The sequence below is a fragment of the Candoia aspera genome, chromosome 5 (assembly GCF_035149785.1).
Source record: "Candoia aspera isolate rCanAsp1 chromosome 5, rCanAsp1.hap2, whole genome shotgun sequence".
Classification (NCBI taxonomy): Eukaryota; Metazoa; Chordata; class Lepidosauria; order Squamata; family Boidae; genus Candoia; species Candoia aspera.
In genome coordinates, this window is record NC_086157.1 from 47,376,421 (window position 1) to 47,391,451 (window position 15,031).

At 38.5% G+C, this 15,031-nt stretch overlaps 1 protein-coding gene across 1 annotated transcript in view; it reads left to right on the forward strand.

The window, feature by feature from the left end:
• NHS (NHS actin remodeling regulator) overlaps nt 1-13,365 on the forward strand; it is a 253,238-nt gene extending 239,873 nt beyond the window's left edge. Inside the window, exons 8-9 of the mRNA XM_063305136.1 lie at nt 2,276-2,402; nt 6,769-13,365. Of these exons, the coding sequence (XP_063161206.1) occupies nt 2,276-2,402; nt 6,769-7,396 (755 nt within the window). The 3' untranslated portion in view covers nt 7,397-13,365. The remainder of the gene's footprint in view (nt 1-2,275; nt 2,403-6,768) is intronic.
• The last annotated feature ends 1,666 nt before the right edge of the window (nt 13,366-15,031 follow it).

Sequence of the window (15,031 nt, forward strand, 5' to 3'; positions counted from 1 at the left end):
TGGAAGAGTTCCATTAATTTCAATGGAACCCTAGCATACTGCAGCTATAAATATATGATCCTTTGAAGAAATATACATGTAGTCCTCGACCTATGACCATTCCTTCAGTGACCATTCAAAGTTATGACAGCACTAAAGGAATGGTGGTTACAACCAGTCCTTGAAGTTTTGGCCATCCCAGCATCCCAGTGGTCATGTGATTGCCACTTGCAACCTTCCCTGCTGGCTTCCCCAGAAAGTCAATGGGGAACCGGCAGGGAAGGTTGCAAGCCACTATAAGGCTTGAGTTTGCATCAGACTCGGAAACCTATGCTGAGTCATGAGGGGAAAACAAAACTCACCAGGAAATAGAAAACCGAAGTGACTCAGCAGCGTGGCAAGGTTTAGAGAGTCTGATTGGGCAGAATTCGGAGGAAGGCTTGAATTCTCCAATGAATCTCGTGAGAGGAGAGCAGCAAAAAGCAATCCAATTGGCTACTGAGAAGAAACGGTGTGAAAAGGACGGGATAAAAAGGCACCAGCGCAAAGAGCAGACTGCCGGAGACAACCGATCCTTTTTGCTGCCAGAGTTTATGGAAGAGTCCTTGCCGGGAAATGAAGCCTCAACTGTAGCTGATACGGAATCAGTGCCAGCTTCTCCTGCCTCTGAGGATCCTCCAACTTTGCTCCCTGCTCCGCCGAGTCAAGCCTCGTTTCTAGTGCCAAGCCCCGTCTTGCCACTCTTGCCAAGTACTGCCCTGCCTCCAGATCCCAGCCACGACTTGCTGCTCCAGCTGAGTCCTGTCCTGCTCCCAGTTCCAAGCCCCGTGCTACAGTTCCTGCCAGGCTTAGACTTGCCTCTGGATCCCAGCCACCTCTTGCTGTTCGAGCCAAGTCCAGCCTTGTTCCCAGCTCCGCACCACGTGTCGTTGCTCCTGCTGAGTCGAGCCATGCCTTCAAACCCAAGCCGCATTGCACCGCCTTCTCCACATCTCGTCTTGCCTCCAGCTTCGAGCCCAATACTGCTATCCCAGTCGTGCCTAGCCTTGTTTCCAGTTCTGAGTCAAGTCCTGCTACTCCAGTCTTGCCTAGCCTTGTCTCCAGCTCCAAGTCGAGTTTTGATGCTCCAATCGTGCCTAGTCTTGTTCCCAGCTCCGAGTCGAGTCCTGCTGCTTCAGTTACACCTAGCCTTGATTCCAGTTGCAAGTCTTGTCTAGAGGTTCCAGCCACGCTTAGTCCTGCTTCCAGTTCTGAGCCGAGTCCAGCTGTTTCAGCTACGCCTAGCCCTGCTTCTAGCTCTGAATCTGGTGTTGTTTCTCCAGCCATGTTCACGCTTGTTCCCAGTCCAGAGTTTCACCTCGCTGCATTATCAAGAACTGTTGCTGCCTTTGATCCTGGAGACTTAACTTGCTGCTTATCATTGCCTGGGTGGACTTGATGGTTTTTCTTAATATGAACCGCTACTGATGCAAATAGTTGTTGAACAAAAGAGTTTCTTTTGTAATTGTCTGGCCGCCTCTTAGTCTGAACAGGACAGCCACTGGGGTAAGTCTCTCCTCCCATGCACCCCCCCCAGCCCCTCTGCACTCACGCTGTGCCGGCCACTCACACACCCTCCCTGACCCATGCTGCACCTCTCGTGCACAATTCCCAAACCACACCGAGCCTTTCGTGCACCCCTCACTCCTTCATGCACCCAACCCATGCCACGCCACTCGTGCACTCTTGTGCACCCTCCCTGACCCATGCCTCTCCCCCCCTTGCACACTCACACACTCTCCCCAACCCTTGCACCTCTTGTGGACTCTCTTGCACCCCGTTGCTCCCTCCCCCACCTGGCAGCAGCCACTTACCGTTGACTTTGGTTGTCAGAAGACAGCAGGAAGTTGCCCTACCTAATGCCCACATCACTTAGCGATGGAAATTCTGGTCCCAAGTGCGGTCATAAGTCAAGGACTACCTGTACTGTATATGTATATACATAAAGCTGCAATTCCTTTAAAATTTCAGCTACGAAAAGAGCTCTTTATCACTAATTTAACAGCTTACCCAATATTTAGCCTAGATTTTTATGCAAGGAATTCCATTAATTAAGAAGACTACATACAGGGCCGCAACTAGGGGGGCCAAGTGGGACATGTGCCCTGGGCGGAGCGCCAAAATGAATGCTACGGGGGCACCAAAATGGGCATGGAATCCATGTTTGCCCCAGGTGACACAGACCCTAGTTGCGGTCCTGACTATGTAATCAAGTTCTGATACCGGATTCTCAGTAGTTTTCTTTTTTGTTTTGAAGAATCTTCTGTGAGTGATGATTCTATAATCTCACCCTTAAGTGAGGATTCTCACACTGAAGCAGAAGAGTTTTTGGTGTCTCCAAATAAACCGCGAACAACAGAGGATCTGTTTGCAGTAATTCACCGGTAAGTTGATGTCACCATAACTGGAAACTGTGCTTTTTATTTTAGTAATAGCAATTTATTCAACATAATGGTAATCAAGTACTTGTTTCAGAAACTAGATTTTTTTAGTCCAGACGAATATGAGTATTTCTATAGTTTAAAGTAGGAATCTGTAGACCATCAGACAAGTTCTTTGTTTCAGTGAAAACTCAAATGAAATGCTCCCTAGAAGCTGCTTTGTGAAAGCAAAGTGGCCATGTTCCCACCTCATTTTTCCCTTCTGCAAGTGCCAGTTGAAGCTGCAAGGCTCCATGAATCACCTTATCAAAGGAGATGGTTTCTCCTCAACAGGAATCACTGTTTTGATAGTACGAAAAAAATTGTTGAAGCCAATCAAAATTGCCTTATACAAGCTCAGTATAAAAGTTAAGCACTGGGGAAAGTAGAGATCATGATACAACTTGTTTACATTTTTTAAACTGTCATTCATAATTAGTTACCCCTTTTAATATTTTTAATTAAAAAATACAGTATATTGGGAGCAAAGGGAAGGAATATAATGCTAACTTGAAAGTAACAGTTGGGAGAAGAAACAGAAAGGGGCTAAATTTCAAGCTTGCTAGAGAATAAGCCCCCTCCTGCTGCTCTTTGTTCTTCCCTGCATGTGATCAGTTACCTGAAGACCACACTGGAACTGTGTGAATGCATGCACAATGTTGCTTGGGAAAGGCTACAAGCAGTAAGAACCCTGCCTGATGTCACCATTGAAGAAATTCTATTTTACAAATGCTATGAAGAGACTGTACCAAACATAAATATCTCTACAAAGGATGAACACAGTATTGTTTTTTTCAGGAATAACCTGAAGAAAATATCAGGGAAGTTGTTTCCCTCTCCAGTAAAGCAGGAATATAAGTTTAATGCATGACTTTATATGAAATCTTGGATGGATGGATGGATGGATGGATGGATGGATGGATGGATGGATGGATGATGTGCCATCAAGTTGGTGTCAGCTTTGACCAACCACATAGATAGACCTTCTCCAGGATGATCTGTCTCCCACCTCATCATGACCTCACCATAGTTCTATACAGACTATGGCTTCTTCTCCTATGTATATGTTTTGCATGAAGACAATGAGATGTTCTGGAATTCCAAGTTTCCTAAGAACATTCCACAGCTATATATAGTTGAAATATTCAAAGGCCTTCAATGTCTCAATGAAGTACATATTGACTTCTTTTTTATATTCTTTGACTTTCTCAATTATCTAGCAAGCATCAGTAATAATGTATCTTGTTTCTTGGCCGTTTTTAAAGTCAGCTTGAACATCTGGCATCTCCTTTTCCATGTAGGGTTCTAATCTGTGTTGGATGATCTTAAGCATTATTTTGGTAGCATGTGAAATTTAGGATATTGTACAGTAGTTTGCACGATCTGTTAAGTCTCTTTTCTTTGATACTGTATTGATATGTAGACTCAGCTCTTCCAATCTGTTGGCCACTATGTCATTCTCCAAGTTTGTTGGCATAGTTTGATTAGAATCTTTACTGATTATGCTGCTGCTTGTCTTATTTCCTGCGGCCATGTCTTTGCTGTATTAATTGAGCTTTTCTATCTCCTTTTACCAATAATATAGTCAACTTAATTTCTGTGTACTCCATCTGGTGAGGTCTATTTATATTGGCAATCTTTTGGTTGAAGACTATGATAGCAATAAAGAAATAATTGGACTGGCAAAAACTGATGTTATTCTTCTGTTTCGTTTCTATTTCTTATGCCATACAGTCCAACTACATTTTTCTCCTTACTATTTACAACATTGACATTTCAGTCTCCAACCACAAGCAGTACAAATTGCTTGCATTTTCTATCAATTTCAGTTTGAACATGAGCATAAATCTCACCAACCTCCTCTTCTTCTACATAAATAGTTGAAGCAAAGCTATCATAGTAAACGGTTTCCCATGAAGTCTAATTGATATTATTCATTCATTGACTGTATTGCATGCAAGAACTGTCTTTGCTTTACCTTTTCTGACTTTTAAAGCAATGCTGTTCCTTCTTTGTTTTTCATGTTGTAATAAATACTAAGATCTTCTGACCGAAAGTCATCAATTTCAGTCCATTTCTATTAGCTGATGCCTAAGATGTCAATGTGTAGTTAATTCATTTGTGTCTCATTGTGTTGAGCTTTCCCATGTTCATGCGTCTTATATTCCATGTTCCCACTGTAATTATGTCTATGTAGCTTTGGATTTCTTTTCCTGCATGACAATATCAGCAATTAGATGTCAAGAAGTCTTTAATCTAGCCATACCATAAATACTTTTAGTACTCCAAAAGATCCAAAAGCTCAGCTTCAGTAGCATGTTGAGTGCCATTCAACCTGACAGGCCATCTTCTGGCACTGTAACACCAATCACTAGACTATCCATGTGGTTTTCTTGGTAAAATACAGGAGTGGCTTACCATTGCCTTCACCCCACACAGTATTAATTGATGCCTTTGCCATTGTCACTAAAGTGATCACCTACTTCCAGCATCTTCTCATATCGCTGCTGACCAGTATAAGTGCCAGCTTGCTTAGTTGGACATCTGGGATGACCTTCATGACTTGGATAACCCTGCTGGGAGTATATACACTTCTGGTGTACACTCCCAGCATTCTTTGCTCATCCTTCCCAGGAACACACACCCCTGCCATGATGAGGTAGCACAGTGTAACTTGAGAGGACCTGAAATCTTACTAACCCTCATATAAGGACATCAAATTTTCAACCTTGAGAGATTTGGCATTTAAAAAAAAACCTCATAATTTTAGTGATCCAGATTTCTCTTTTTCTAATCTGTTCAATCATGTCCAATTCTCGGGGACTGCCTGGGCAAGTCCCTGCAGTTTTCTTGGCAAGGTTTTTTAGAAGTGGTTTGTCCTTCCCTCCACCCTACGACTGAGAGAAAGTGACCAGCCCAAGGTCACCCAGCTGGCTTTGTGCCTAAGGCGGAACTAGAACTCACAGTCTCCCAGTTTCTATCCTGATGCCTTAACCACTACAACAAACTGGATCTCAGTGATCCAGATATGTTACCTTAATATCTCAACTGCCATATATTACTAGCATCAGGTTTGTCTTGGCCCAAGCTACTTTTTATTGCTTTGCAGTATTTCTTAAATCAGCCGGGTAGGGAGGGAAACCACTGTATAACCAAATTCCATTTCAACAGCCCTGATACTTATTTCTACTTTTTCCATTTGCCTCTTCAAACTCAGATAATATGGTCACTTCTACCATTTAGAAGGTAGAACCCTCATTTTCATGGATGATGAATGAGGGAGGTTTCTGGTATATAGCTATTAATAGTGTGGTAGGGAACTTCTATAATGAGATACAATTTAAGCTTCTGGACCTAGGCAGTGGACACCAAATGCCATATCATATAATTTAAAATTGTATCAAACTTAATTATGTATAATTAGATAAACTCACATCAACCTGATATGGCATATGGGGTCCACTATTTCTGAACTAGAACCATAATTTTCAGAAGGTCTGTACTAAGAAGGAGCTTATCCTTCTCAACATGGAAAAGATCAGCAAGTTATATAAATCCAGTTCCTATGAAGCTATTTATTCAATATATAATTTTATTTATTTATTTATTCATTCATAAAATTTTGCCACCGTCCATCTCCCCCCAGAGGAGGGACTCTGGGTGATTTACAATAAAGGTAAAAGATTTAAAATACAATAAAACAATAAATAATACATTAAATATAAATATAAATACAATAGATAAATATAAATATAAATATAAATAAAATAAAATCCAGATGGCAATGAAAGTTCTAATTCAGTTTGTGTGTATATGAGAGCAATTTTAGGGCACCAGCCATCCCCAAGAATGACTAATCCCCTTCCCACCCCAAGCGAGACGGCAGAGCCAGGTCTTCAGATTCCTCCGGAAGGCCAGGAGAGAGGGGGCTTGCCTCACCTCTGGGGGAAGAATGTTCCAAAGGGCGGGAGCCGCTGCAGAGAAGGCCCATAATTCTCAAATATGTACTATAATTTTTAAAAAAATAATAGCAATCATGAGCTAAAATGATCTTTCAAAGGTAGAGTTTTTAAGGCAGTATATTTTACTCTAGTTATATTTGCTATAGCAATAAATTGATAATATTTTTATATTTTAGTTTTAATTGGAGAACATATTGTTTAATTTCTAATCTTGCTTAACTATATATATATATATATATAAGATTATATATAAGATAGATGATAGATAGATAGATAGATAGATAGATAGATAGATAGATAGATAGATAGATATTTGAATGATTATGTTATAAGACTCTGAATATTGAATGCAATTCTTTTCATAATAGGTCAAAAAGGAAAGTGCTTGGAAGAAAGGATTCTGGAGACCTTTCTTCAAAGAACAGACTGAAATCTTCGTCTAGTAATAACAGTGTGTCTTCTGTCAGTAGCACCCCGCCCACAACTAATATTCCCCTCACCACCAGTGCAGGAAGCCCAGCATGCAGCCAGAGGTCTCCTGGACTTATTTATCGGAATGCCAAAAAGTCCAGCACATCAAATGAGGAATTTAAACTACTGCTCTTGAAAAAAGGCAGTCGGTCTGATTCTAGCTACAGGATGTCAGCCACCGAGATACTAAAGAGTCCTATTTCTCCCAAATCTCCTGGAGAACTAATTGGAGATACTCTTCAAAATGCAGATGAGTCCTTCCAAGCCTCATCAAGTGCCGAGGCATTAGCTCCTCTCTCTCCTTGTCCCCCAAGGATAAATGCAGAAGGGTTTTCTTCCAAAAGCTTTCCTACATCAGCATCTTCTCGTGTAGGACGATCACGAGCACCTCCTGCCGCAAGCAGTAGCCGATACAGTGTCCGTTGCAGATTGTATAACACCCCAATGCAAGCCATTTCAGAAGGAGAGACTGAGAATTCTGATGGGAGCCCGCATGATGATCGATCCTCTCAAAGTTCAACATAAGTTGCCTAAGGGCCTGAGCACAGTTCTGACTGTTAAATGGGGGAACTCTGCATTTGCTAAGCATATTTGACTATAAAAAGCCAGTTCTGTAGCAGTCAAATACCTTACAGGGCAATATGTGATGCTTGAAAATGTTAAAGATTGCTAAAAGAATTAAATGATATGTAGGTATTTATTACATCACATTTTCTATCAGTAGAAATATATGGTCAATCTTTAATTTTTCTTCTCTCTCTCTCTCTTCCACCATCAGTGTAAATTTATCCAGTTTTCTATATTCCTTCTTTCTCTCCAGAGACATTACATTACTGTTGTGCTTCCCTAGGGGTGGTAAAACATAAAATAGGTGAGGAATTAGTATTTTTTTACATTAAAATGAATTGAAACAAAATAGAATGGACAAAACAGATGTACATATCTGTATTTTTGATAAGTAATTGTAAATAGTATTATTGCAGAGAAAAATGTGGTGGGTGGCAAATGAAAACTATCTTGTTAAATTACAAAAAGAATAAAGATAATGACTGTATTCTGTGAATACAATTTTCAAATCAACATTATTTACATATCAACCACTACCACTGTTAAATAATTAAAGCCTCTAACCTGAATTTTACACTTGAATTAGTGAAAATCCTATTAATAAAAACGATGAAATTAAATAATATCTGATTTTCTTTAAAAATGTCATTCCAAGCAAGCTAATTTTAAAATGCAATTTGTGAAAAGAGGCTCATTGACAAACACTACAAGTATACAATGTTTATAAACCAGATTTTCTGCTCTGGCTTCTCCCTTCATTAAGAATTCTGAGAAGTGTAGTTATGTGAAAATTTTGTTGGTATGCCAAGAATTGTATCACTCTTTCGGTTGATTTCTTCACTTAAACCCATTTTAAAATTCTCTAAAGTTTGTTTCCAGGACCATTTCTTCATTCTCTTTCCTTTCATGTCACTCTCTTGTTTACATGTGAAAGCACCTACATATTCAGTTCTCTGAGGAAATCCTTGTGTTGGCTCTCAAACTTCTGTTGGGTGGTCTTCTCAGCTATGGCTGCAGAATGATGGTATAACCATATTATTTGTTGAGCGCTTATAAGCAAGGTACTGCACTGAACATGTGGACTGCATAGAAACCACAGAAGTAGAAGCATTAAAATCTAGAAAAACAATCTAAAACTCATATAAATAATTATAGATTTTAAAAAATAGGAATGGAAAGTTTTAAAATGAGGGAAAATAAACAGACAATCAACCAAGTATTCATTTGTAACAAATGCTATAAGCAAGAGTAATACACGAAAAAAGTGAAATAGAGGGAAAATGAGGTTTAATAAACTCATACTTAATATTTTATCTTTTGCTAATACCCTGTTATTAAAAATAAATGCCAAGATCTGCCTTAAAAACCAACTTATGATTGAAACTAGCATTTGTCAAAATCTGAATAGAAAAGTGAATTTTAAGAAATAGTAAGATAGACAGACAGACACACAGACACACCCCAAAGAGGAGGAAATTGAGAGAGACAAAATCTGATGAAATACTTCCATATATTGGTACTATCCTAAGATAAAATCTTTTTAAGTGACATTTTGGGTTGGCGCAGAGATTGAGAACCTATCTTCTCAATATTGTTTCTGTATATGTTTAACACTAAATTCAAGTTTGAGCCTTGAGTAACAGAATCTCATGCTATACTCATAGCCTATTTATCCCATTTTAATTAATGTATCCTACAATCTTATGAACCTGTTAAAATAAGTCAGCCTTATTCTGAATAAATATATTTAGAATTGTACTGTCACGCTGCAGTCCTCAACACTGTCATTTAGCAAATGCTATTGAAGCTCAGACTTTTTTACTCAAGTAAACCATTTGCCTTCCATTTCTTTCTCAGTGGATAGACCTGATGTCCATTTCTGTGTGTGTGTGTGTGTTTTAACCTGGGGATCAAAGCATCACTAGCTTTTCCCCTCAGACTTTTATTGAATTGCACTATGGCCATTCCTATCTTTATATCACCTCACCCTACATTTCCACTAACAAAAATTCAACATGGCAGGATAGTAACATTGTATCACATAGTAAACTGCATATAACAACTTTGTGCAAAGCTGGTATAATCCATAGTATCCCAGCTGCAGTCATGCCCGCTGCAATATGCTTATAATGGTGAATTTTATTTGCATCAGGAGAGTAAATTCATTAAATTTTTACAAACTCAGGAAAAATAATTCACTTTTTTTAAATTACAAAATTCCATTTAGATCGTGAACTCCTTTCTTTACAGCTATTTTACTATCATAGGGGCACCAAAACCCTGGATTTCTGAGTTATGTTCTACAGGCTAGCAACACACTTAAAATTTAATCAGGAAGTTTCTTTTTTAAACAGTGACTGTGTGAATCATCAGTAACATCTACACACTTTGCCTTAAATTGTTCATTCCATAATAGCTAGAATTTGCTCTGGGTATCTGGAAATTTGGCTCATTATGTCAACCACTACAGACAACCACAAGCTCTGCATTTAGTTCTCGACTTATCAATCATGTGTCCATCATTTTTATCTGTTTCACAGCTTTGCTGTGAGGATAAAATTGGAAAGCTCCTTGGAAGAAAGTTGTGTAGGCTACAAAGGTGATTAAATAGTGTGATTAATATTTCTCTCATGTGCAAACTATGGAGGAACAATAAAAATACATTACTTTTTAACTCTTGTGATAATGGCATAATACTTTTTTTCATTTTGTAGATCCAATAATTTCTCTGTTCCATCACAGAACTACAATTCCCAGAGTTCTTAGGGGAAGCCATATCCAATGAACAGATATGAGAGCTATAGTGCCACCATAGCTATTAGCATTGGTGCTGAAAACCACACTTAAAAAGGACAGCAGAAACAAAATTTTAAAAAAAACCTTTTAAGAAAAAATGTTAAGTATCTAGCTCTTTCTGTGATATTTGGCACTCAATATGGCCAGTGATTATAATTGCTTCATACTATTATTACAGCTAGATTGTTGGGAAACCTAGCAATGCTCTGGTAAATAAAAGTAATACCAAGTTCATAGCTAAGTAACTATTAAGCATGCAACAAATGCTATTGATTCATGAATGAACTGTACAATACTATTTCAGTGAAGCTTTGTGTGGACAACTTCATCTTACCTAAATATTTATGAAAATGACACTGTGAAAAAAATAACTAAAAACTAGGTATAGGTATGCGTTCTTTATACTTACTGAACATGGAATGGGGAAAGTCCCTAGTTCATACTGCTCAGCTTCTTTCTGTCTTGATTTTATTAGAAATGCTTACCAGGACAGCAGTCTACAGTGGGTGGAGTGCAGAAGAAATCAGAGCAAATATTTTGAATAAATGAAAGCAGAGAAACGCTGGTTTACCTGAAGTTGCTTGAAGGTTGTTGTCAGAAGACCAAAAGCAAAACCATGCTGATGGATCCAAGCACAATTGGGATTTTTAAAAATAGGTCAAATACAATCTTTTCCCAAGACATACCACATCAGTTTGCCATGGGCAACTTACTCTAAAATGAATTATTTGAATCAGGTTTGTAAAACGCAGTTCATCAAACTAGAGAACTAATTAAAGCAGAATTCAGGAAGGAAGGTTTAGCATAGAAACTACTTTGAGAAGAAATGTACTGCCATGTTCGGACTGAGTCCAGTATCTGATTTAAGTAGGTAGTCACTAGTAGGTCTGTGGGGAAGGTAGCTGCAAGCAGAAGTAAATTCTCGTAGGAATCTAGGAAAAGTGAAAACCATGGGAGGATTATTTCTTACACTGCTTATAATAAGATAATTTTATCTTATTATAAGCAGTAAGAACATTAAATGTTGAGCAAATGATTACATACATTCAAAATTAACTGTAATTTTTCCCTTGTAACAGATTGATAAAAATGTACATTATTATGTTAGACTTAAAATCCTCCGGTATGGGGAAAAAATAAAAGAATGCTTAGCATGTGTGTAGAAAGAGGTATGAGAACAGGGTGCTGGCTCAATTCTAAGATTTGCCACATAGGCAAAGTATTTAGTTGGGCTTCTTTGCATAGGTGAGCCAGTATGTCCTGACCAACTGTGATAGTAGTCTGGCATCATGTATAAAAGTTAGGCAGTTAGGAGAACAGTCTTTGAGTGACAGAGCTGAATTAGTATTGGAGGAGCAATGTGGTAGAGTGGTTAAGGTGTTGGGTTAGAACCAGAGAGGCCAAAAGAGGCCAAAGTTCTAATTATTCCTCAGTCATGGTAGCTCATTGGTGGACTTTGGGCTGACGGCTTTCTCTCAGTCCAGCCTCTCTGGAAGTAATGCGTACGATGCCTTTTGCTCCTAGATAAAAGACATGACAGAAATCTAACAAACCAGTGAATAAGGAGAATGTTAACTTGTGGTAATTGTAGCTAACAGACAAACTGTAGCAAGTTGTCAGAAAGCCAGTGAAAGAGACTGTGTTGGGGAGGGAGCAAGATTAATGTAACTTTTTAAAAAACTACCATTGGTCTAGAAGGCACAAGTCCTGTCTGAGATCACTTTCCTTCAGATTGCTGCCGAGAGCTGCTTTACTGCCTGATTCCAAGCTTGATTATCTCTCTTAGTGCTAAAGTGAGATAGCATCAATTACAATGCTTTAATGTTACAGGCAGATTCAGTACTATTCTCATTTGGGATCCGAATGCCAAATCCATTCAATAAAAATCCTGTATAAGGTATATTAAAAGTCGAATTGGTTTGTTCAATATGTAAGCCTTATAAGTTTCATCCAGGCAATTTATGCAACTATCAGTTATGTTCCAGGATGTTAAATGATTCCATATAAACACTGCAAGCTTACTACACAGAAACATGCAATTTGAACGAGAAGGCAGTGAAACCATTCTATGTAATGCCCACAAAACTATCACAACTACTTACTTTGTTTACACAGAAATCTATATCAAAGCATTTCTATTTTCTATTTATAAAATTAAAGCCCAAATTAAGATGGATTATAAATCCACTTTAGAAACTATTTTTGTTATTTTTGCTAACTCAGATTGCCCACTCTGCTATAGGCATCTGAAGCTCTGATGCCCCCAGTGAAATCAGGGAGAAGCATAACTCACCCATGCACAATATTGCCCTTCTTAATGTGAGCAGCTTCTGCTGAGAGAGTGTGCAGATAAAAATTATCAGAGACTACAATTACCTAGGAATAAGCTTCACTGAAAACAGTGGGATTTATGTAAACGTTTATATGGTTGCGCTGCACAAGTCGTATGCCTTCAGGACCCTCCAAAGATACAAAAGTTAACATCTCATCTTGAAACAGAGAATACATATAGAAATGTTTCTAATTTATGAACCATAATTCTAACTTGCAATTCTGTTGTTTGCACTGATGTTTCAAGAATAAGTTTTGAAGTTACGCAGTTATTCATTTGCTAACATATTTTTTTTTCTTTTGTGATATTATGGCAGCATAGAGTATCGATTAATTGTAGAAATAAAGCATATGTTTGCATTTGCCAAAGGCCACACTGATAAGAGTGCATTTGCTGCAATTGTGGCAGATTTAAAGAAATACATAGATTATGACTTAAAAGTTTAAAAACTAATTAAGAAGGTTACAGTGTAACTATTTTGGTACTAGCACCAGTTCATGCTGGCAGAAAAGACAATGGTTTATGGACTTGCATCCATTTTGTATTTTTGTAATATTTGTAAATACAAACTTTTTAAATTGTTGCAAAAATTGTTTCTTTTGTAAAATGTTTTCGAAGTTTACATTAAAACCAACCCAGTTTGTATATTTTAGAATTGTGCAACACTTTAAGTCTTGTATTTATTTTTAGTAAAACAGTGACAGTTTCATTGTGAACCCCCTCTCTAAACTGTGTCAGAAAAGTCTGATTATCTAGGAAATGTGTATAGAAACTGCAAATAAATGTGACTGCAATTAAATTGCTCCACTCTCTTTACTTACCACCAGTCAACAAAAGACAAGTTCTGCTGGGTAGTTGTCTACTAGGCCATGCAGAGGCTTTTGGGATAGCCATGAGCAGCATATGAATGGGCAAGCTGGTTCTAGTATTTTCAAATCTGGTTGAAGAAGTGAAAGTGATTGTTAACTTGGGGAAAGTGATCATGTTATTCTTGATTTCATAATATCCAGGAGAACCAAGAAGTGTTAGTCTTAAACAGTTCAATGAAAGTGTCAAGGCAGGGTGCATCAGCAGTAAAAAAAAACGGTGAAAAGCATGTTAGGGATCTTAAGAAATGGTACTGAAAATGAGATGCCAATATCAGACTGCCCTTATATAAATCAATGGTGCAACTGCCTCTGGAATGTTGTTCATGGTTCTGACACCTCAAATAAATAAATAAATGAGATAGAGAAGGTTCAAAGGAGGGCAACTAAGATGAACAAGGGGCTGGAGCAGCTTCCCTATGAGAAAAGGTTCTGATATTTAGGACTTTTTAGCCTAGAAAGGAAGTGAATGAGAGGGGACATGATGGAGGTGTACAACGTTATGCATGGTGTGGATAGAGAAGGATAAGCTATTTTCCCTTCCCAAAATACTAGAACCAGAGGTCATCCAATGAAATTGAATCCTGGAAGAATCAAAAGGACAGAAGGAATTTTTTTTTATACAATGGGTAATTAAACTTTGGAACTGGCTACCACAAGAAGTAGTGCTTACTACCAGCTTGACTGGCTTAAAAAAAAAAGGTTAGACTAATTCATGGAAGTCATGGGGATGACTAGCTATTAGCCTTTATGGCAGTGGGACTGCCTCTGCTGGGACACTTCAGTTGGTTGGCTTGTTCAGTTGGTTGGCTACGGTGAGAACAGACTACTGGACTAGATGGGCCAGGGGTTCCATCCAGTATGGTACTACTTAAGTTCTTATGCTCAAGACTTCATAAGGGTGGGTTTGATGAGCTCAAGGATAGTAGTTCAGATCCAATGGCTTGAGATCCTAAAGGAGAGAAATGTCCCCAAATCCTACCCAGTGAAATACTGAAGGCACAATTACAATTCTTACAAGAAGGAAATATCAGAGAAACCTCAAGAGGCCAGTGTGGATAACAAGTAGAATTCTCTAAAACACTGAAGAGAAAAAGGGTGATGTATAGAAAACAGAAAGAGGGGCACATAACCACAATAGAATAAAGGTAGTCTTTATTGGTTCTCCTATAATGGAAGAATAATGGTATAATGGTTCTCCCATTCCTCTTTGGACACTCTAGCCTTGAAGATGTTCTTATCTTCACCCAAACTGGCATTTACCAGTTTCCAGGATAATGTTGTGTCTTTAGAATCTATGGCAGTCAGGAGAGAGTGCCAAAGAGACATTTGATATAATGTTTGGATAGCTGGGATAAAAGGAATTAGCATGGATCTGTGACAAATAAATCACACCAGGCTAACCTCCTTTGTCTGAGAGAGTAACTAACTTAGAAGAATAGGAAATGCTGCAGACATAGCATACCTAGATCTCAGCACTGCCTTGAACACAAGCTGTTGTATTCTCCTTAATAAAGGGTAAAATATAGGCTAGACAATATTACTACTATACGGCTGGTCATCCTTTTCTCTTTCCTTCCATCTTTCCCAGCATCAGAG